The sequence below is a fragment of the Poeciliopsis prolifica genome, unplaced genomic scaffold (genome assembly GCF_027474105.1).
Source record: "Poeciliopsis prolifica strain line A6 unplaced genomic scaffold, Auburn_PproV2 SCAFFOLD031, whole genome shotgun sequence".
In the NCBI taxonomy this organism is placed as follows: domain Eukaryota; kingdom Metazoa; phylum Chordata; class Actinopteri; order Cyprinodontiformes; family Poeciliidae; genus Poeciliopsis; species Poeciliopsis prolifica.
Genome location: NW_026562406.1, coordinates 3,141,589 through 3,166,375, shown reverse-complemented (window position 1 = coordinate 3,166,375; position 24,787 = coordinate 3,141,589). Strand labels below are relative to the sequence as shown.

Sequence of the window (24,787 nt, the reverse complement as noted above, 5' to 3'; positions counted from 1 at the left end):
AGCAGAGGGACACAAACATGATGGAGACTTTCGCTGTCTGTAACCGCGGCCTCAACAAAAGACAAGCAATTGTTCTGTCAATGTCGGCAGCGGGCCCGGAACAAAAGAAAACGCAGGTATTCACCGAACACAATGACAGCACAACGTGAAGAAAAGGCTAACATTTGTTAAAGAAGAGTTTGAAAAAGAAAGACAGGCAACTAATAAAGAGGGTTTTTAATATTCTAATAGTAATTGTTTTGAGGACATTTATCAGTTATCCACTTTCGCTTTCTTTTTTACAATATATTACTATTATTAACCGTCTTTATACACTTTTTATAATTTAACTTTCAAATAGCTTTATACATGCTTTTGGGGCTGACATTCTCGGGTCAGATGAAGCTGAAAAATCATAAACAAAAGGCACATGATTGCTTTTCTTTCTTTCTTTCTTTCTTTCTTTTTTTTTTTTTGTCCACAGTGAGCCATACAGTCCACAGAAACGAAGAAGTGTGAGTACAGGTGAAGTCGCTCCTGTTTGGATGACAGCCAGCAGCTCTGGAGCTCATTACATGTCCTGCCAGGGCGGCACGTTATGTCCACAGCTACTTCCTCAAATTACTCCCGAAAGACTCAGTTTCATCTGGCCATTGATAACAATTATCGCTCCTAATTTACCCCAGTCCACCTTGTGAAAGTCAATAGGCCCCAAAAAGCCCAGCATGTCTTTTCTTCTTCTTTTTCTTCCCATGAAGCGAGAGTTTTACAGTAGAGTCTAAGCCGCAGAGTATTGAACCGGACTGCACAAAGGGGATGTGCTCTATATATATGGCTGAATGTCAGAGAGGTTGGCCATTTCAAACAGTGCGGCTCTGCCCAAGGTTGTGGCAGCAGGAAGAAGCCCAGGGGAACAAGTACATTGATCGTGTTCGTCTTTAAGGCTCGTCGCAGCGGAACCTCTGCTGCCCGAGTTGGAGGCCGGCGTGCTTTGCGAGTTCGTAGCGTGAAATCCCACACCTCGCGGCAATAAACCGCTCTCTGCTCCTCCCTCAGCAGTCCGCCGCTGCGATTGGAAATGCTGGCCAAAGCGTCCGGGAAAGACGGCCTCCTCAGTGCCTGGGGTGCCTGATCCAGTTCCGTATCATCCACTTCTGACCGGAACATCTCTGCACCACCAGGCGGAGACCAAAGTTGGCATCTTTGGACATCTCGACCTCCAAGCACCGACCCGTGTCTCTGTTGATGATCGGCCCGTTCTACAACAGAGGCCAAATAAGAATGAGATTATTTTAAAACCAGCGACATTTCCTGAAACTCTGCTATTTAATGCTCTTTCTTCTCTCTCTCTCTCTTTTTTTTCTCTGTACCTGCGTAAAATCCCAAAGCCGTTGGGAAATCCTGGAGACGGCATCGCATTTTTTCAGACTCGGGGTTCGTCCTCTGCCGTCATCAACGAGACATTTTGTGTCAGGAAGAAATGTGGTGGACCCCAGGGGTCCAAGCTGGAGAAGACCCTCGGTGGAGTAGCGGGCGAGCTGGAACACACAAAGTACGAATGGAAAACACTGTCATCATGGGAGTCACTGCTTGAAGCCGTGAAACAAACACTTCACTTCGAAATGCATCTAATTCCATTAATATTTTATGCTTTGATAATGTCACACCGGGAGATTTATGTTTCGGTTTTTTTTTTGGGTCCTAATTTTAACTTAAACCAAATACTTATTTAGTCCGCTTTGCTTATTTGAAAAGTGGAATGGAAAAAAAAAACACAACAAAAAAAACAAAATAACTTGACTCCACATTGTTTAATACCTTTCACAAAAGTGTTTTGTGTTGATCGCAGCTGTTGCATAATTTAGAGCTCAGACATTATTTATTATTGATGGGCGAAATCCCTGCTGGCAAATGAGATGACAACAATCAGAAGGTGTTAAGTGCAACAACAGCGCCCCCTTTAAAACTCTTGCGTATTGTTGTGCTTGTTCCCTGGGAATGTTGAAGTGCACATTTTAAAATCCTACAAGTGGTGCGAAAACCTTTAGCTGTGAATGACATTTAGTTCTGGTTGAGACAAAAAAGCTTTTGGTAAACAAGAAAAATTCAATTCCGTAACCAAATCAATGGTGAACCTGATCAATCTTAATAACTCCCATAAATATTCAGATGTAATGAAATGCACGTGTTATCTTTCTGACGTTCACTGGTCAACTGTAATCCAGAGTCACAAATTACAGTATAAAAATATGTAAACTTTTCAGCATGTATCTTTTTAAGAGGTCTTGGTTCGACAGATGAAACAGTCGTAAGGGATCTGAGTTTTCAGATGATTTTGGATTCAAAGTTCTACCCCAAACACCGAAGAAAAAACAACAAAACAAAAAAGATTTGTTGAGGTTTTCTCCAGCGTCTCGACAAGAAAATTTTTGACACCGACCGACTGTTTATTTAAATAGAACTTTGTAATATTTGACTCAGCTTCAAAGATAATTCAAAAGGCCGACTGACTGAAGTCTGCATATAGGAATAAGTCAGTGTATTCTCTTCTGTAGCTTTTCAAAAAAAAAAAAAAAAAAAAAGTGTGAATCTGCAAACAAACACTTGACACCTATCCAAGTGTGAACTGGTTTAATCACATTGACAAACATGCAGTCGTTCTGGGTTCTGCCTTTGATAAGCTGTTAACAGATATTGCACACATACACGCACGCACACGCACGCACGCCGCTTTCCTTTTGACGTCTGAGCCAAGCAGTTGATAAAGATAAACGTGTGACATGTTTGAGTTGCAGTGCAGATCTCTTCTGTTTCAGGATTTCAAACTCTTCTAACCTGTTAAATCAGACGCATCCGTTGGCTCGAAACTTACCGTAATTCCTGGACTATAGTGAGCACCTGAATATAAACCGCACCAATTAAATTTGAAAAGAAAAACGTTCATGGGTCGAAATTGTCATTACGTATTGTTATATTATTTCACCATATTATTTTGATGCTTTATGATAATTATTTCACTTTTTGTTTTTCATCCTTAACACAATTATGTAAAAAACAGAAAGGCCTCTTGTGTCAAAATGTACATCTGTACAGCCGCGTTAGCAGTCTGAAAATATTTGTTATTCATATCAAAATGTATCACATATAAAAAATATTCTGTTAGTACAGAATATATTCTGTACCAACATACAGAACATGTATGCTATTACACATGTATGTAATAACATACAGATGCAATAGCTAACATATGTTGGTATGTTATGTCATGGCCTTCTTCTAAAGCTCCATTTAATACCAGAAAATAAGCATGTTTTTGTCAAGAGCGTTATGTAAGTTGGGAAAGTAAGAGATAAAAAAAAAAAAAAAAATGCATGAACAGCATTTCCATAACAACCAGAGCTGGATTCTGCTTAATAAATTGAAAAAAAAAAATAAATAAAAAAACACACAAAAACATCTAGTTTGGCTTTTATTTATTCTGGTGTCTAAGCAAAGTTTTTGCTGAGCACATATCCATTTCTCATCTGGATCTTTTGGTATGCTTCTTTCACACTCTCTCCCCTTGAAGTGCCCCAGATTGTTAGTGTTTCATTTGCATCCTGAGCATATTTGCAAAGTATCATCATACAGTACAAAGAGAAAAAAAAGGTTTTTGTTTGTCAGACATTTATTTATACCTGATTATTTGAGTTTCCAAATACTATCCAATATTTTCAATACTGTTTCCATTACTATCTTTAAGTAAAATGCTTTTTATTTGGTTGCAATTCAATAAACGATTGAATCTGGAATTATATTATTCGCAGCACAAAAATATATCATGTATTCTGAGGAAGGTCAGTTTTCACCTCTGTTTGCCCCTAGACTTCTGGTCAGTCGGTGAAAAGTCTCGGTTTTCGGATGTTTCAAATCTTTATAGTACAGTCCCATTAAGGAGCTTTTGTGTGTATTCAAAAGTCACTAATTCAGTGTGACAATGTCTGCAAACATACGGCAGAGTTAAAAATAACTTTGCTCGGCTACAAGAGCAACCAGGAGTCCTGAAGCAGATGGGGCGGCCCCCGCAGAGCCCCGATCTCAACACTCCAGCTTCTGATTAGGGCAACTTGAAGGGACTTTTCAGAAATGCACAACATCATCGGACGAATGTGTGTTTTATGTTCAGGAAGTGTGGTGCAGATATAAGCACATGCCCCTACTTATAATGCATTCTTTGAAGAGGAACTAATTGGATCGAATTGCTCTGTATGTAACTTAACCTGAAACCTGCTGGCATTGTAAAATGATAGGACTGAACTGATCAGTGTGCAACCGAGTTTCAAATGAGATGAGTTAAGGTCTGTTACAGAACGTCCTTACAGGACTTTTGATCATTTTACATCAATATTTGTGCATGTAAATGTATGTGCTAGAGCACTGTGAGGAGAAAGTGAACAAACCCTCTTTCTGCAAAACTTATGTCTATTTATTTTAAAACAAAAAATCACAATAGTCTTTTTTCCAAAAGGACGTCATATTCTGCCTCAAAGATAGTTTTAATATTGTCACCTTCCTAAAATGAGGGCCTAAGTCATTTTTTGCAGAAATAATAATAATAAAAGAAAAATCACCAATGCTTTGTCTCTTATTTTTTCTTTGCCAAAAGGTGACTTAGAAAAAAACAAAACCAAAATCTTTGGCCAATATTTTCAGAAGGTGACAATATGCTTAACTGAGTACAAATATGTTTTTGTTGTGTAAAGGCTGCAGAGCTCTAAGCTGCTGTACAAAGTACGATGTGCAACTCACTGGTCTACCTCTAAAAACATGATTTATGTTTGACTACTTCAAGAAAATCAAGCTTAAGGTTCGGAAATTAAAGAAAAAATGCACCAAAAATCATCCGATGACCGGTATCATTCAATTGTCTGCCAAATGGTGGGAATATGTTGCTGACTACATTAACAACAGTGGTTCATTGTGAGTTGGAGACTCAACGTTTCATGACCAATAAGGTGTTTTATAATAAAGCAGAAGATGTGTAACGTCGGTTTACTGAGCTTGAATCTTTGTAAAATCACAAATTAGGAGTTCAAGATCCATTACTGCACCATTAGCACCATTACTGCTAATGGTGCCAACTGCTGCTTAGAGCACAATGTGAATTAACAGAGTCAGAGAGCATTGAGATGATTTGTTTGTATTGGTTTTCTTTGTTGAGTTACCATAATTAAAGGAAACATCTCAGAGTTAGATGTTTAGAGTCAACAGCACTGACTCAAACAAACCCCACAGTGGTTTATAATTTGACAGGATATTCAAATCATAATATCCTGCAAGAGAGAACGCATGACAGTAAAGTCGCTTCTTTAGCCTTCTGATGTTCAAAAGTTTGTGAGGGAACATGCTGGATTTGGAAATGATAGCAAAAAATATAACAAATAAGATATTGGATAAAAAAATAAAAATAAATAAATAATAAAAAAGGCACAAGAAATTAACAGAAGAGTCAAAAATCTTGCAATCATAAAATTTTGTTCATTCAAATATTAGTAGAACACTATTTTACATGGAATGTTTTGTCATTCAGAACAACACGTCTAATATGAATGATTGCTCATGGCAGCAAGACTAGAAAACCATAGAACAGTGTTTAATATAACATCTTAAATCTTATATCTTAAAATAATATCTTAAAAGTAGGGGTTGGAATCAATGACATTTTTTTCAATCAAGTTAATTGCAGGTTCAATAATTAATCTCAATTAATCGCACTTTTATCCAAAGTCATATTGCCTATTAACTTTCAATTCAAAAGACTTTTTGCTGCTGTATTTTTTAATAAAACGACATACGAGCTCAACAACAAAGATGTTTAATGTTTTTAATCTGTTATTTAGGTGAATCTTTGCTCATTCATGTAACATTTCTAAAAAAAAAATACTCGCTGACATTGGCAGTGGGGACTTATGTGCTTCCTGCAACATGTAATATTCTCTGCAAAAAAGCAATTACTTTTTTTTTTTAAATAAATCTGCTGTAGCGATAATGCGTTCTCAGCTTGCACAGTATGATTATGTGAACTGCATGTAAAGGATTTAAAGACACCTTCAGTATTCCTCAGATCAGAGCTTTACCTCACAGCGTTTCTGACAACCTCTGCAGGATCACAACATGATTATGCACCAAAGATCTGATCCACAGTCGTCTCCTCTGCTCTATGGCAAACTTAAGCACATAGGATTCTGTGGCATTTGTGAAGTTGTGCATCCGAAAAAAAAAACCCCAAAAGAACTAACAGATGTGTAGAAGATAGAAACTAAGGATGAGAGTTCTGCATACATCACTTATTTTAGTTCCTTATCAGCTGGATCACCTGTTAAAGAAAACGTGTTATTCCGCGGTGAAAATCTTCACCAGATGACGCGTGTGGGTGTCCACGCTCGTGCAAAGAGAGACTATTTAAGCCGCACGCTTCTCTCCTGCCACCACTTCCAATAGCAAATTTGATTTCACTCTCCATAAAGCATGAAGAGGAGAATAATTATGTCAAATATTCTTCAAGGGAGTATGAAATCTGAAACTGAAGCAAAACTTCTTAATCAATGGCACAGTGATGCTTTGAATGACTTTTCTTTTTTTTTTTATGAATGATGAATTTCACAAACGCATAACAACCGACGCAGGAAGAGCACCCTGACCTGGGAGGACATGCCGTGGCACGGGTACAGGATGGCTTTGTCGTCGTCCTCAGAGCCCTGGTCCAGGCAGTAGCCGCTGGCTTTACTGTTTCTCACCTGGAAGGAAAAACCACAGGGGACATTTTGACTGACGGGGAAGAATCCAGATCCGGCTCCGTCGATAAAGAATCGGGGCATATGGAAAGTGAAAAACACCCAGAGCTAACCCTGGAAATCACCAATAAAGTGTTTCATTATAGTTCTTGTCAACTTACTGTTGTTCTGCATCATTCAGCTGAATGATTGATTTTATTTTTTTTTGCAAACTGAGTTATATATTAACCTCAGGGGAAATGAAACAGAAGAAGACATGTATCTAGATTTAAGTTAATTAAGTAACTTAAATCAGTGTAGTTACTGGGAATGTACATCAAAACAACCCTTGGCAGCGTTTCATGTTGGCGAGACCAAAGGGGAATACTCCCGACTTTTTGAAGTAAACTTCTGTTGAAAGGTTAGAAGCAGCTAAAATGTTACCTGAGAAATTTACTTAGTATAAATCCAGATTAGTTGGTCCCCAAATGGCTAGTCTGGAGGGTGCAGTGGAGGGGATTAAAAGGGATTCGTGCATCAAAAACAACTCCAGCCTTAAAAACGTCACAGCGGTTCAAGAGACGGATACTAAAAGTGTTTTTATTTTTGCACTGGGCAGCATTTACTCAGAAGTGGATGCTTTTTTGAAAAAAAAGAAAGAAAGAAAGAAAAAATAAAGAAATATGGGAAATAGAACTAGAAGGTGGTGCGCTAGCAGTCATCTTCCTGAGTGAAACACTTATACTAGTTTAAATTAATGTTATTTTGATAATTATTGCACTGCCTAAATGATCTTTCATTAGGTATTCTGGCTGAAACATTTTGTCCTGATTGTACATGTGTTACTCATAAAGTATTGTGATGTGTTTTTTTTTTGTTGCTTTGGACTAGCTGTTATCTTCAACCTCTGGGACCGACTAATCTGGATTTATAATAATTAAAGATGGCAAGAGAGTTTCTACTGCAGGTCTGACATTAAATCCTTCCTTCCTTTTTACAGAGTTTCTCTTCAAAAACCCTGAATTAACTCTTGGAGATCCCGTTCTTTCAAACCAGAGATACTAAGAAATATTGTAAATAATAATCACTTATAAGGGTTTCGTTAGATGTAGATAATGTACAGTACATGCAATATGTCGAGTGGCTATAAAAGCTACACACCAGTAAAAATGCTAAGATTTTCAGAGGAAAAAATGTCAAAGATAAAGTATGACATTTTCTTTCCCCAAATTTGATACAATATTTTGTGAAAAAGCACAATGACGAAAGCGTGAACACACGGCCAAGCTCAAGTACTATTAAATTCAGCTTTAGGAATGATTAATGTACAAACTTTCAGCCCTGGTCAAATTTGATTTGTCCCACTTTCATGCTGAAACTCTTCACCTGTAGTTCTTTAAGCGGCCTGCTAAAGGTCTGTGGTTAAAAATGGCTGCTAATCCCAGCTGTTCATAATCTCAGTCACCTCAAAGACAATCTGGTTTCATCAGAAGTCACCCTAAACTAGTTTCTGCCAGCATCGCTGTTTTCCCAGCTACCGACTCGCCTCCCTACTCCTTATAGTCCAGGCACGAACGAGGCAGAAGCTTTGTTTGTCCTGTGTTGAATGCAACACAAATATTCTTATGTTTTGCAGGCATTCCTGCTGCTCCTTCAGTGTTATCATTAGTGTGCCATGACATATGATGTCATACTTTTTTGCAACCTCTGTCTACGTTGAAGTTGGCGAACCGATGCTAATCAGAAAACGATCAAAAAACCCCCAAAACAAAACATAACAAATTGCCGGGTGGAAAAACCGTGAAAGCCAATTTATGAACATCTTTAGAGTAAAAACATCCTTCAGTGACCATCAATGCATTTTATAATTTAGCTGTCCGTTTACATTAATATGCTGCTGCAGGCCGATCCATTGTCTATTTCTGACATTTCCTGCTTCCTGTAGGTCCACGATGGCTTATTCACACAGCCGTCACAAGGCTTCAAGTCATCCCGAAGGCCCGGCCGTGACAGGATGTTATCATGCAGTGACCAGTCCCAGTTCTGTCTCGCTCTCTCCTCCAGGCGAGATGATGGTGTGCATTTACTGTGGGCTTCAGTTCGCTGTGATTTGAATGTGTATGGCTTCATTTCAAGGTTGCGATGCATCCATCATGTGGCTGTGGTCGGGGGAAGGTTCCACCCGGCCGGCCTGGACGGCACGGCTGAGTGCAGCGAGGTGCTGATGCTCGGTGACAGATGGGACACGGGTCTGCCGCAGCCGCTGTGTGGCTCTGCGAGGCGAGGCGACCGCTTCCCAGCGTGCCGACAGATCTGAAATAGTGCCACTTGAGAGGACGCCACCCTGAGAAATCCATTAGCCAGGTACTGGAGCACAAAAAAAAAAAAAAAAAAACAGGCGGCGGAGGAAACAAAGGACAGTGTGAATCGCCCCATACTTTGATGAATACAATCTCGACTCCTGCTGACATGGTTAGACCTTCTGATTTTTTTTCCCCCTCAGAGTTTATGCCATATTCAAAATGGATGCGGGTTACAAAATGCCGCGTTTCAACATGTCTGAAAAAGACGTCGGACTCAGGAGTTTGCTCAATTCTCCAGTCTGCCATTGTAAAATGCTTCTTTCCCCCCCAACTGTGCCGGGTGCTTAAGCAGACACAAGACAATCAAGCTGGAATGGAAAACTAATAAGTGTTTAATTAAAACTCATTATAGGGAAATTGCATCCAATTTTGTGTAGTGATGTTGTTCTGTTAAAGAAATTCACCCTAAATCTGAAACACTGGAGTCCTGGTGTTTGTCTGTCATGTGAGAGGTTGAGGACAAGGCATTTGGCCTGTCGGTGTCATATTGTCTCGCCGGTCAATGCCTTTGTTGATTACTGCTTTATTTAAAAAGGTTATGTTTGATTAGTTTCCCCACAAAGGTACAGGGATGCCTCGGTTCTTTATGTGATCTATTATTGGCAGGGTGAAGCAGTAGTAAGACTTTCTGGTTTGGCAAATTGGGGAACATTTCCACTTCACCTTACATTCTAATAGTGAAACTCATCAACTCCTTCTTGCATGTCAAAAACTCTCCAGCTACGTGATATTGTGAAAAAATATTTTCCCCCTTACAGGTTTTTCTTCTTTTTTGCAAGATTTTCTTTTCCTTGGTCAACAAATCTGCCTCAGGTGTGTGATACTATCATGTCGATATGAATCAAACCTTGTGGTTCTGACACCTTGTTGAATTTATGGAACAAAGAAATATCATGATCAGAGTCTCTTCTTCACAAATATCTGATCCGACCTGTCTCATGTCCGAGGAGCACGTTGGTTCTTTAAAGATTGGAAATCAAACAGCACTGGTGATTTAAAGTACTGACAGCTAAAGATAATTTTGCATGTAATGCGGCAGTTCAACGCTATGAAGCTTACCGGAAATTGCCCGAGCTGTAAACAACCATCCTCCACTGCGGAGAGAGAAGTGCTGATCCGAACGAGACGGCCGTTAATGTTACCTCAATATTTGGAAGCGAGGTCAACATGCTGCCATTGCTAAATCTACAGACAGGCTGTAATTCTAAAACAGTGAAGAAATCAACGTCATTGTTAACATCTTCCCCTTCTGTTTGCTGTCTGGTCCGGAAAAAAAGAGAATCTGAGTCATGGGGAGAAAGACCAGACGGTGCTGGAAGCGAAAGTTTTTTTTTTTTTTTGCACAGAATTGCACAGGAAGGCAATAGACAGGTGATTTAAGGACCTCAGACAAAATTTTCAAATGTTTTAGGCATTCAGCAGCACTGTGACCTTGACTGATAGCTTGGTGGGTTCAAACATGTTTTTTTTTTCCCAAGAAATCTTGCTTTAAAAGGAAAATCACACAAAAAAGCCTCTGAAGAGCTCATTTTCATTATTGATCATTTGCTGAATCAAACTATCCACCTTTCTTTTAGCATCCTCTTTAAAAACATCTCCCTGTTATTACATCACCTGCAACAGAATCACAGCTTATGTTATGCTTAATTAAACATTCAGTTCATATCCAATAATTCCTTTAGCAAGCGACCTTCTCACCTCGCCATATGTGATGGTGTTGTTGTAGATCCGCATCTCCGGGTAGACGTGCTCCAGGTACCAGCGAAAGCTTCGACATTGCATCCTTTTCCTTAAGGCCACGCGCTCTGAGACATCGCCAAAATCAACTCCCGGGTTCTGTCAGCATGTGGCACAAAGCAAAGACAAAGAGAGGACAAAGAATAAAAAAAAAATAATTAAAAAGTCAGGTGCAACACACAGTACAGCAGAATCTTCTGCAGGAAAGGAAGAGTTATACAGCGTTGAAAAGATGCCATTAGCATTTAGGCAAGACACAGACAGATGCCTTCGTCATGTAAGACCTTCATTGTTTCTCCATTAGACATGATCTGTACTTAGCAGATCCTAATCAGCTGCTTGATTATGAGCGCTCACGTCCAGATAGCTTTATAGAGGACGGTCTCCGAATTGACTGGGGAGAAGGCCCAGTAGCTGAAATGCCTCGGGCCTAATTCTGACACACACGCTGTATGCATATCAATATGTGCTGCATTAATGTGGACTCATATGGAAATAAATGCATTGTGCACCAATCCAAAATCAATATCTGTACAAGTCCAGAATATAAAAATAATTCTACATTGGGTATCGGTGATACCCAAACATTTCCATGTTTGTGCTCTGAGCAACGTCATGCTTCATTATTTATTTTTACAATATTTTTAGAATCCCTAATTGCACTTTCTGAACCAGTGAAAAGAAGATTTGTTGCAGTTTATTTTTGACTATGTTTGGCCAATATAATCAACCTATTGTTTTTGTCAGTTTCAATATCTTTATCATTTACTTTACACTGGCTTTTATACTACTGTTTGCACTCACTGAACAAATAAAAGTTGTTTTGACATGTTTGACCAACTTTGTGAAGCTAATGGTGCATTAAAGTGTTCTGCACTGGTGCACAGAACCCCAGTGCAGAACTGAATAAATTTTTAATTCAGTGCATTTAAACCCGTTGAGAAAAATGAAACGTCTTTAGTCAATTAAGTTCTGCTTTTCTGTGACGGATTGATGTCTGCCGATACTAAACCTCAGGTATATGTATCGGTATTGGAAGTGGGAAAAAGTGGATGAGTGCAGCCCTGGTGTAGGTCCAGTTAGGATGCACAGCTGTGTGTATTAAAACAAAGAGATTGATACACACAGCAACGCACAAATCTGCTACCGCATGCCGTTTCCAAGAAAAGCCTTTTCTGCGGCCAGCGTCGAAGCCCGCTTCAAATCTGTGTCGATGATGAATTCCAGTTCGAAATATCCACTCGCTTCTCGGCTACTGGAGCACCAACACACACATTCAGATTCTCCGAGCTGCTGTTTGGTATTTGGACTCAGGGCTGCCCACTGTGGCGAATCATAAAGCCTTCTCCATTCAAAGCAATTGTGCTCTCAGCAGGCACCTCAGACAATAACAAGGGTCTGTGAGTGTGTATGGGGGACTTTGGAGGGGGTTTGATGAAATAATCGTAGCATTAGGCCTTTACAGTACACAAAATAACTCCCCGCCACAGGACAGCTGGGGTAATAACATGCCATGCCACTGAGTTCGGTAATGGCTAGTTCGTCACCTGCCACCTTTTAGTCTCCCCGTATGTATCTCCACTGCTCCTGCTGGAATCTGCTGATTCTGTTCTGGATTTGATGTGGTTTCATTTTAGAAGAGTGTACATGCATATGAATATAGTAGCTATATATGACTAAAATTTTCAGAAATAACACGTTGTTTTAAGAAGCATTTTGAGATTTGAGCTGTCCTTCATTCATAAGCATCTCCTCAGCGCAGAAGGAGGGAATCAGAATTCAATATTAAACTCTCCGTTAATAAAAGCTGCTGTTTAGTCGTTTGCAGCCCATCTCAGCAGACTCTTAAAGGCAATTATACAAAACTGACATGAGGCTTGTTTTCTCTTTACTTAGTGCTCCTCTCGTCTGACTCAGTTCTTCTTTCCCTTCACTCGGCCCACTGCCAGTGTGAAGGCCACGCAGGATGAAATCTGAATTTTGAATTTTGATTGATCAGCGTCTCACCTGGCCTGCAGGTTTGACTGAACAAGTGAGAGGTTCATTCTCACTTGTTCGCATAGTGATTAAAGCGCGGAGTGAAGAGAGGCTCACGTTCATGGGAATGTTCCAGGCCATGTAGACGTGGGATTTGTATTCATCCATCCACACCTCCGCCGCTCTCAGGGCGTTGCGTTTGGCGTAGTAGTCGATGTCGTTGTTGTAGGGCTTCTTGGTGCGCTCGATGTGGGCGACCCTGGCGCACGGCAGGACCTCCATGCTGCCCCCGCACTGCCATACCTAGACGCCACAGAGAGGAAGTTGTGTTTTCATCAAATGTGGTGGTCCGCATTGACGTTTGCACTGCAACTGCAAGTATTAGTGTTTTGCCCTTTTCTCACAATAAATGTAATTTAAACCATCAAACAAAACAATTTGAATCAGACCAAGATAATCTGTGTGAACAAAAAAAAGTGATTTACAAATAAACAAACAAACAAACAAATAAAAAAACTTCTTTCTGTGCTACTTTTGCCTTCTGGAGAAATTTACCGCTCCCATGTCAGACACGACCAATCAGAACCAAGTGGAAGGTCTTGGCGCTGTCAATCAAGCTCATGCAGCTGTGCTAATAGTGGAGAAGCAACTGATTGTTCCAGAAAAACCATTTATCCATCGACACGGCGGCCATGATAACTAGCTTTAGTGGAGAGAACGGGGAAAAGTGTGAGCAGCACTTATACAAGCTTGATTGGCAGTGCTCTTGTCTTAAATTATGACCGCTGGAGAAAGGCACCAGTCCACCACTACACCCTACAAGGCCAAGCAGGAGCAGACACTTTGTCACCGTTCATCTTTCATCTGGTGCAGCAAACAGCTGGGAAATAATGACTTTATCTCATAGAGCAACTTGATGACACTTCTGAAGTTACAGCCCATTTATAATTAAAACTGTCATCAGTTTATTATAATTGCCAACATTATTAAAAGCGGTAGTACTGTCATCGTTATGGCTTAACCATTGCTGCTGTGATTCTTATCTGAACTTATTTGAAGTGAGTGAAAAAGCAGGATGGATGTTTTATAAAACCCACCTTAAAGCTCCAAGTCCCAGTCCTGAGCGAGTTACCAGTGACAAACAGAAATCCCTACAACGACGAGCGTATGGCACAGAGGGTTATATAAGAAACCAGGCACTGCATAAATGTCACTTTTAAAAGCATCAGTCAGCACAGAGAGGAGTAATTGATTGTAGTCTGAGGGATGTTGTGATCCCCGACTACATGCTCAGGGTGGCGAAGCAGAAAAGTCATTTCTCAAAGCCATGTAAAAAAAAAAAAAAAAAAAGATAAAAGAAAAAATAACTCTGTCAAGGCAGGGCCCTTTCTTGAAATAAAGCCTGCCTGTCTGGGAATGCGCATCATGCTGGGGTAAAGAGACGCAGCAGCTGCATCCTGACACAGTGCCGCCATAAGGCCCAAGCGTATGTTAATGTTCTTACAGCTACACGAACTACCGCCGCCTCCCCATCACCCACTGTGCCCTAATGATTATCACCGCAATGTGCAACAGATGCTGCCATTCATTAACATCTCCATGACCCCCAAAATGAAACACGCTGCACACTGTTTAAGGAGAATATCGCCGGGAAACTATTTTCTCCAACTACCTGAGGAAAAGGGAAAGAAGCCCCGTGCCGAACCGGCAGCATTTATTTAATGATCGGAAAGGCCAACGACAGCTTCCTGTTTCGGCTGCGTGACGGCAAACAATCACGCTTGGACGCGAGAAGGACGAAGCTGAAGTTTTGTTTGTACAGGTACACGTCAAAGCTCAACTGGTGCCTTTCTTTTCCCGTGGGGAATATTTTTGGCCGTAAAGCAGCAAACGTGGAACCGATTCAGAATCAGCGCCCATTTACATTTTAACAAAGGAACTGTCATCCAGCGAAACACGGTGACTCACTCATACCATCCTGACGGCTATAACGATGGACCTTTGCAGCGCAACCGAACCAGAAATATCAGGCTTTGTACCTCACAGATATCTTTGAGTCAGTTGCAGTGTCTTAGGTTCCTATATTTGTCACTTTTAAAACAATTTAATTTGTTGCCACATAAATACTTATAATGGCGTGAGACGCTTAAGTCAGTCTTTCGCAACTTCTAATTATACTAATGAACAGTTTCTTCTGTTGTGATCCCTTTGATGCATCTGTTTAAATGTTTAATTTTGCAAAACTTTTCATACCCCAAAGCACATTTTCTTGCTTTAATGTACTTTGTTGAAGTTTTGTGGGATAGATAAAACATTAGTGTTTCTTTCTTTATATATATATATATATATATATATATATATATATATATATATATATATATATATATATATATATATATATATATATATATATATATATATATATATATATGATATTTGTGTCATGCTCAAGGAGGCAGGTGCCCTTGTATGCATTTGTTGTGTTAGTAAAAATCCATCCGACGTATCTACGCTGTTGTTCACTCCCTGAAACCGTCTGTATCAGCAGTGAAGGAGTCTGAGAGGAATGACCCGAGCCGTGACACCTCTATTGACCGACAAACCCCCTCATCTTCACCGCTGATCTACCGCCATGACCCCGGTCTAAAGAAAATCCATTAGTGCTTTTTGAGTTCAGTTTATCCATTTTTCTTCCGCCCGTGATGCAGTTCCCTCGCCACATAAGGCTTGGCGATCAGTGCCTTTTTCGTGGACGCTGGTACCGTGCTATTTTCTTCTTCTTTTTTTTTTTCTTTTCTTTTTTAAGTCGCTGCAGCTCCTTGGTCTCCCTTGGCAACAACCCTTGGCTGTGTAATGCTCTCTCTATAGCCCCAGCCCCTCTGTTTGCTGTGTAAAAAAAAAAAATCAATAGCAGGAGTGTAGTGTGGAAGTGTATGCGGTGACTGGGTATGGATATATGCACGCGCCACTCGTGGATAATTGTAAATGTGGATATGCATAATCACAGTTAGCAGTTGGCACTTAAAGAAAATTGCAGATCGATACCCTCCAGAACTATTCTCCAGGGTCGGGGGAACCTGTCAGGAAACGACGCGTGCCAAACTGTAAATGGTTTGTTTGAATCAAATTAGGCCTCAATTTGTTTTACTGAATAAAAATTAAAGAGCAATTATCATCTTATTCATGTTCAAGCTATAAAAATTTAAATAGGCTGTGCTCACGATGATTTATTTATTTATTTATTTATTTTTTTACAACATATAAAGATTCCACTTCATAATCATGTCCTGCAAATAAAGTATGTATTATAAAGTGTTTTACAATGTACCTCAATCAGGCATATCATTATGACCCCCAACAGATGAAGTGACTACTGATTAGTGGATGTGACATATTAGGAAGCATTTCGCCATCAAAGTTAATGATGGGACAGAAGCAGGAAAAATGTGCAGCACAAAAATTTCAGTAAGGTTTTTTTTTTTTTTTTGTTAAACAGTTTCAATTCCTGTTGTTCAACCTTCTGGCCTTCAGATTCTTCAATCCTCTGAATTTTCCCTGCTTACTTCAAACCCATATTAGACTGGAGTGAAGCGTTATTGTTACAGATATCTGTCTGCTCCGTGACCTTCGTGACCCTGATTCGGGTTGGATGTGTGAGGAAAGTTAATCAAACGTGCCAGCAACAGAACAGGTCAGGAGGTTCGTGGAGGCGAAGGCGCATTTCCCTCAGAGTTTAAACACTCGATAAGTTGCTGCGAGAATGTTCGCAGGGAATAGAGACTGTTGTGAAGGATGGTGATGAAACCTTTCCTCAGCTCAAAAAACTCACAATACATATGAGCTCAGCAAACTGTCAGCATAGTGTTTTATATTCTAGGATTTTTAATTCCTGTGAGCTTTTAGGTGGCAGTGATGTTTTAGCAGCTTTGATTTTGTGACAGGTTCCAAGCTGGTTCCTCATCATACTAACCAAGTTCATTTTTATTTTTATTTATAAGGCCTTGACTTGGACTTCTCCCTTTGTCTTTGTTGGCCTACATAGAAAAAAAAAAGTCCACCAGACAATATTCTCTTTGTTGTGAGAACTTACTTTTCACTTTTGGTGCCTGAAGTCTGAAACAATCTGGGAAAGAAATGTTTTCAGAAAAAATTGACTTACAGGTGCTGTTGTCAGGGAATGTTGTTAAGGTAAATGATTTAATCGAGGAATATTTTATTTTATTTATGATGATGTTAACTTTATCAGTTTAGATGTGAAGGTTCTGTAAACTCTGGGCTGCTGCCAGTCATGACTAGAACTTCCTTATAAGACACATTTCCGATACAATCGTCTCCTGGTTAGGCATTCAAACAAGACAATTAATTAAAAGTCACATCAAAACTCGTTCTGGATTAGATGACAAAGGCTAACATTAAGCATGCGGACTGGACTGGACTCAACAATCAAGCCCATGCCAGAAAAACAACCAACTTAAATGGTTTCTAGCTCTACTGTTAGGATGTTCAAATATTCAAATATAGTAATAGCAAAAGCGTATTGATAGTTACAAATGTATATCATTTCTTGGCAACTTGAGAATGAACATATATCCAAATATTAGATAGAGGGAGGAATTATGGTTATCTGAATATCAGCATTAAAGCCTGAACATAGACCTGAAAACGTAAGGATTCAAATGAACTGAAGACAATTATGCCCAGAAGCAGCATTTAAAAACTTGTAAGTATCACTGTACCTCTTTTATAATAATTCATTAACTATTAGCTGCTGTGCTTACAACTGAAAATAAAATATCCACATCTGATAATTAAATTTTTTGCTTACATACATTTAAAAACAGTCCTTTTAGGACGTCTGCATTTACTCGTTAGAGTGGGAGGATCTTTCTTTGGTGCAACACAAGCCCAGGGAGCTGTCTGTCGCTTTTAATATTCCGGACATCATTAAAACAACAACAAATATGAACACCAGATGAAAATGCTTTAATCTGCAGCCTCTCGTGACATCCCACACGGAGGTCCTCTGGTCTGCATTTTTGCAAAGTCCATTTGGAGGTGACCCTTCATCTAATTGCAGCCTGCATCATTAAGTGGAAACACTTAACACAGAGATCTTTGATGTGGTGGGAATGCAGTCGCTAATCTAATTTAATTGTCTGTGTACATATGGTTAGTTAATTGCTGGTGGACCATTTTGCCAAATAAGCTCCAAAAGGCTCTGGAAAACATCAGCGTAAAAGCTTTAAACTGTAAACATGCCCATGTTTGTGGTTGTGTAAAGCTAAATGTATTTGGTAAAACAGTGTGACGAGTGCCTGTTGAATTCAACGACGTAAGAAACGACGTAAAGAAACAAACCAAAAAAGAAACAAATAACTATATGAATTAAACTTCTTCAAAAGGATGTGAAAAACATCCCTGCAGTGAAACAGTAGACAGTCTCTTATCTTCGAGCCCAGACTGGAATAACCCCACAGGGTTCAGACAAACTGTATTTGTGTGTGTGTGTCTAAGAAGTTTTGGAAGTGGAGCTTGCTCTCCTATTTAGTCTGAGTTTAATGCCAAATAAACCAAAGGTTTAATAGTTATCTCAGCAGTCAAACCTTTTTTTTTGTTTGGAAACTGTTCATTTTTTTCCCCATAAGTGGTCAAATGAAAAACATAGTGCGGCAACAAGGAGCCAAGAATCCGGACTGAGATGATGAAAGGTTGTGATGAGCTCATACACATTTCGTAGCATGCTCCGTCCGACAGGGACGGCTGACATGTTTGACACACAGGGTTAAAAGCTGTATCCTCTGGTGACAAATAGACACTTCAGGATCTCCCAAATGAGTGTGTTGACAGTCGAGGGTCAGCTGGAGTTCACCGCTCGGTGACTAATGCGACTCAGCAACAGACAGATGCAGGTAGGTGTGATGAAATGTCAAAGATAGGATTCTGCGTCAAACACAAGCCCCAGCTGTCGCACAGATTCAAGCCGTTTTCAGCAATGCGCCTGCATCCTGCAAACGTAAAAATGCAGACAGTTTCTCTCGCTGCTTCACTTCAGACAATAAAGTTTATTTCTCTGAGGCGGATGTATTATTTAGAAACAGCGTGGATCCGTTAGGTTTGCTTTTTCCACCACTGTGTTGCAGAGGTGTCACCCGCTGCTGACCCTTCAGTAACAGCTTCAGTTTCATCTTGTGAACATTTCGAGTGGCTGGCTCATTTTGTCAGTAAGCAACATTTGAAAGGCTGGCCAAATAGTCATCTAGAGGCATGACTAATGCATTCAGAACGGGCCGTGCATTCGCATTAATCCAGGGGCTCAATTTTGGAGAACACATTCATGATGGCTGTTCTTTCCAATCAGGCGTCCTAAGATCACTATTTTAGTCCCAACTATTACCCAAGCACATACAAAAGAAAAAACAGAACTGCTGTGATATTTACATAGCACCATATAAAAAAGGTTGCATGTCAAATTTCAACACTTTCAATAAGGTTTTCAGAATTTTGAGTCTCTGTCTGATGCCATGCACATATAGTGTGTCAAAAAAGAAGTTACTGTGAATTTAATGAGAATAGATTCAGTGTTTAAAAGCCAGCAAAACCATTAACTCTAAAAAGGGACAAAAGGAAGAAAAAAAGAGGGCAGACAAGGAAAGACAGAAAGAAAGATAGAGCGATAGAGATAGAGAAAATTTTTTAGACAATTGGTTACTGAAAAAAAATATAGACTTAGACTTAGACTTCCTTTATTGTCATTGTACAAAAAAAAACACAAGGTGAATCTTGACAACGAAATGTCGTTACTTGGCTACCAGTGTAACAGAGCTAAAACCTTATACTACACAATAAATAAATAAATACAATACAAGTGCCATAGAATACACAGGTTCAGTGTTGTGAACATAACTAAACTAAAGTGCATGTATTGACCATGTCCATGGGGGGGTGATTTGGTTTGTGAATGTGTGTGGAGGGATGTTATGTGGCGTTAAGCAGTCTGAAGGCCCGGGGGAAGAAACTGTTCAGTAGTCTGGTTGTTCTGCACAAGATGCTGCGGAACCTTCTTCCAGACGCCAGGGGGGAAAACAGTCCATGGTTATGAGCAAACATAGATGAGCAAACATTTTCCACAATCTACTTTTCTTTTTTAACAATTATCAAGACATGGTAAATACTTCCAGAAAAATTGCTTACTTTCTAAAGCTGCCTTTCCCAAAGCCGAGGTCAAAATGCCACCATCTTGGATTGCAATCGCAACATCATTTTCAAAGACAGTTATGTCAGAAAAAACTGAACTTGAAGGACTTTTTTTCCCCCCAAGTGATAAATATTCACCAAAAGCAATTAACAGATTAAAACTCAGAGCTCAGCTAAAAACAGCAGGGAAACGGCAGAGTGGTGAAGGAAAGTTATTTAGATAAGATAATGGAAGGTATTTGCGCTTTAGACAATTAAAAGCATTAACATATCATTAGTTTTTACTTAGGGAAAAGTCACAAATAGATTTGAGGCTGGAAACCAGGAAAGCTGCCCCTCTAATGGCAGTCTACCAATCAGTCATTATTTTTGCACTTCCAGCGCGCCACAGTATCAATTACTTTTCAATTTTGACGATTGGATTATTGATTTCAAGGCAGACCTGCACCCACAACTTCCCTGAAGCTCAAGAAAAAAAGAAAGAAACAAACAAAAAAAAAACAATTAACTTAGAAGAAAGTGACTAACTCATTTGATGTGTCCCCTTGAGATAATAACTTGTGTGCACAGAGTTGCATCTGGGGAATTTTACGAGTGAAACTAGTGAAAAAGTCTTCACTAGTTCACAAAATGCTGATGAAGGTGCAGACTACCTACACATCTTTTTATGAAGACAGGGGGCTCTACAGGGCCCTCACTGGATACATCATAGTCAACTTTCATTGGTATATATTTGCTGAGAAACAAGGAGGAGACAGCAAATATTGAAACATCTGAAAGTTACCTGTCATTTCTTTTTTAATTAGCTCTGCTGGCCTTAAGCAAAGCTTGATCACGCCGATCTAATTTCAAGGTACAAAATCCTGAGCCAGTCACAAAACAGCCACACATTTCTACACACCGTCACAAATTCTTCTTTTTAAAACAGTCCTTTCAGTGCTTTTGGCTTTATGTGTAAGAATATATCAAAGATTCGCATGGTGTGACATATCCAAGAATCTGCCAAATTACACTCAAGGTCGCTCATTTTGCTCCGACGTGAACATGCCTACATGCACACGCTAAAGATCAGATTTCCCTGCAAGTTCATAACTGTAAAAGAGAGAAACGTTTTCACTCTCAAGGCATTTCTTTTTGTGGCACGCCGACTCTTTAATAAGATTCCCTTCGCACTGGACTTAGAATGCACCGTGACTCTACACTCAGTCAGAATGTAGATAGTCTCCGCAGAGTCTTAAAGATGCCTTCTGGGATGCATCAAGAACGCGCTGCGCTCCCAATTACGCGTCATGGAGCATGAGATTTTCCTGTTATGAGAGTACAGTTAGAATCAGCTGTGAGACCGTGGAGCCTCATTATTATGGCGGCAGAATGCAGCATCTGTCGCGTACCGACTGCCTAAAGGAGCCTGGTAGGAACAGTGGCAGTTTCTCCTCTGGCATCGACCCACCTATCTACTGAAGATTTTGAAAAAAGGAGTGCCGTACAGGCGTCGCACCAACCTGACCATGCTCACTCTGGTCTAAATGATATAAACGTAATGCTCTTAGTACATCGCCTCACACCACTGCTCTGATTGCAGCATAAGGGTCTAATCTAGCTGCAGAGACGATCAATGTAAAATCCAGCATGTCAGGAAACACAGTGCCATGTCAGAGCCTTGCGTGTTAAAGTTGATGTGCACCAAGTTCCTGGTTAAACAGAGTTCACAGCAGCAACAGAATGTTGTGAAAACCTGGTATTGGAGTCGGTGATGTGGTTATTTACCATTAATGAAAGAGATGGCTTGAATTTCTCTCTATGTTCTTTGGCCATCCTTTTCAACACTTCTAGGACGTGTAGTTCTGGTGTTATTAGAGCTTTTGAGATGCCAGTCAGCTGTTGTAGTAGTTGGTTTTGGTCTTGAGACTGACTACTTATTGATGCAACTTGCACCTAGGGTGGTAAAAATGAAAGAACTTGTCAACTCTCATAGGCTACAATTCAAAGGACAAATGGGATGCCATCAATAAGACATTCTGGCCTCAATAATGGTGAGGATAATGTAAAAGGACAAGGATAATGTGGAAGAAACAAGCACTATTCTTCAACAGTATAACACTTTTTGTCAGTTCTGGTTTCAGAACGCACACCGGAGAGAGCGGACTCAGTCTTCTCATCGAAGACTGAGCATCTGTTTGCTGATGAATAGCTGTTGGCTTGCCACAAAAAAAAAAAAAGAAAAAAGGAAAAATAAATAGCGTTAGATAACTCTTTGAGCCGAAATGCCAGCACGCTCGGCTCAACCTCTTCCGTCCTCTAAAATCTGATGGGAAGATGAGTGATGCATCATCAGAGAGCGTTCTGGATCAGAGCCTCCACCCCGACCCCCTGCGCTCCTTTGTGCGGCGGGATAAGAGGAAGTCCACATGATCCATCACTCCGTATCGTACATTTTCCCCCCTTTTTTCCTGTTCATACGTCTACAGTGGGAGTGGGGAGAAAAGAGTGATGGATATGGAGGCCCTTTTAACTGTGCCTGTCAAAAGCTAATTCCACCTCGTCGCTGCCCTTCGCCTTTGATATGCCTTGCAGTCTACTAGTGCAGCTAAACCACTGCAAGCAAGTGCTCTTCAAATGTTTGCGCGCTTTCAGAACACTTCAAGTTTTCAGCCAAAGTTTCTGACATCCGAAAGAGTTCATGATGTGGACAGCCTTTCTGATGCTCGGCCGATAAGTGAAACAGGCGAGGCTGCCTCTCAATTGTTTGTTCATAGTTACTACGCGGCCTTCTGAAAGAGATTTGTCAGAGCAGTGTAAATAATTCAGTTGTCTTCATCAGATTTATTGAACATTTTCACCTACTGCCTAAAGTTATGTCTTCAAGATAAGGATGAAGTTTCTATAGTCACGTTAAAAATAGGTTCGCATTGAAGGAATATGTCTAATTACATACTGGGACCTTCCTAAATTAATGACCCAAGTCATTTTATGCCAAAAGATGATTGTGGCAAAAAACAAAAGAGACTTAGGCCATTATTTTAGAAATGTTCATTTGGTCTTGAACCAAGGCGCCACACTCTGAGGCGTATGCTTCAGACTCCATTTGTTTCCCAACAGAGGTCGCATGTCATTATAAAGCAGAAACGCATAAAACACGCTTTCCAAAACACGGAATCCGACGTGGTGTAATTCATGCATATCGCTTGGATCAGCAGGCCTCGAACAGACAGCAAGACAATATAATTTGTGAATTATGCATGCACGGCGCTCATTAATGCATGGTTGACAATGTTAGTGGCTTGAATAAAACCCCCAAAACAAATTCCGCCGCACAACAAAAGCATATGCAGAACTGCTCCGCCTCGCCATATGTTCGCATTAAGTCCTTTCGGCAGCCGCAGTAATTCCTCAAACAAAACCTGATCCCTCTCCTCTACAGCTACATCTATTTTCATTTGTCCCTGCTCCTGGACACAGATTCATGTCGGTACATACAGTAAGCGAGCGTCTGAGTAAGCAACGCTGAGTCCATTAGAGACCAGCAGATTGATTCAGCCGCTAAATGATGCAGGCATCGAAAGAGACAAACAGTCGAGCGATATTCAGCGCCATAGTTAACGTCAAGTACACTTTATTGACGGCGAGTACTGAGGAGAATACTTGCGTGTTGCAAGTCTGGCCAGCAAGCAATCCAGGTGTGTTTGGCGTGGAAGTAACACTGAGAAGCACCTCATGCCAACTGTTAAGAAATGTGAAACATCTGTGATGCTGAGAACATATATTCTTTCAAAGATCCCAGGAAACCTCATTACTGTGCAGAGCATTGTGAAGACTTTGAAATGAGAGAATTTACACATTTACAGGGTTAAATGGAAATGTGACATCAAAATGGGTCAATGCAGGACAGTGACCCAAAACATTTGCCTAAATCAAGACCGTCATAGCCTATCGGACCCGATAGACCTAAATCTGGCAGAAGACCTGCAGGGTGAGCTGAAGATGATAGAGCATCAAAGAAAACCTAGGAGCTAGACTGAGGAAGGAAGGTATCAATAATTGCCCCACAAGTGACTTTTGACATTGGATTATTTATCTACTTTAAAAATATATAAATTTTCTTCCATAAAACATTATAGTACAGCAATAACTGTAAGGCTTTTCACACATCTTTATCCCTGGTAGCAATAAATATGATTCTAATATAAGAAGCTTCAAACTAAATCAAAGCTCAGACCGACAAAAGTAATGTTGCATCTATCTATATATCACAGACGCATTTAATTTCTGAAATGAAAAATGTTGGGAACCAAATGGATTGATATCGGGTACCTTGCTTTATCCAACATCCCACGTTATGGAATCCTTCCAGTAATTCCCCACATTTATCATTATCCATTTGCTAAATTGTAAACTCAGGCTCCCTCCTGGGCTGCTCCTCCTCCACGAAATGACTGCGCTTGTTGGAAAGGGCTCACATATGGCGAGCGCCTGCCGTCATTTGCAGTTTTGACGGACATGGGCGCACTGTTGATTTAGAAAGTGCCAGAACGGCTCCTTTTTACACAGATGGCTGCCACTCATAACGACACTCCTGTCCTTTTCAAGGTGACTGCTTTCACTGCGGCCGGCTGCAGCCCGCTGGAGACGACTGATTCAAACACGACTGAGAGTTTATCTGCTTTTGTCTGGTCGCTGCAGTCGTCTGCAGTATCTCAATGTTCCCCCGTATGGCAAAAGAAAAAAAAAAAAAAGTCTCTGCATAAACAGAAAAAAAAAATGAATTGGAAAGGTTTGTTATATTTT

The 24,787-nt window shown here is 40.2% G+C and overlaps 1 protein-coding gene across 1 annotated transcript in view; it reads right to left on the bottom strand.

Moving 5' to 3' along the window:
* Positions 1–270: 270 nt before the first annotated feature.
* The window catches only part of galnt9 (polypeptide N-acetylgalactosaminyltransferase 9), a 102,275-nt gene continuing 77,758 nt past the window's right edge, over positions 271–24,787 (bottom strand). The window contains exons 7-11 of the mRNA XM_055050575.1: positions 12,926–13,111; positions 10,793–10,930; positions 6,660–6,755; positions 1,350–1,517; positions 271–1,238 (exon numbers count right to left, since the gene is read on the bottom strand). Coding sequence (XP_054906550.1) covers positions 1,092–1,238; positions 1,350–1,517; positions 6,660–6,755; positions 10,793–10,930; positions 12,926–13,111 — 735 coding nt within the window. The 3' untranslated portion in view covers positions 271–1,091. The remainder of the gene's footprint in view (positions 1,239–1,349; positions 1,518–6,659; positions 6,756–10,792; positions 10,931–12,925; positions 13,112–24,787) is intronic.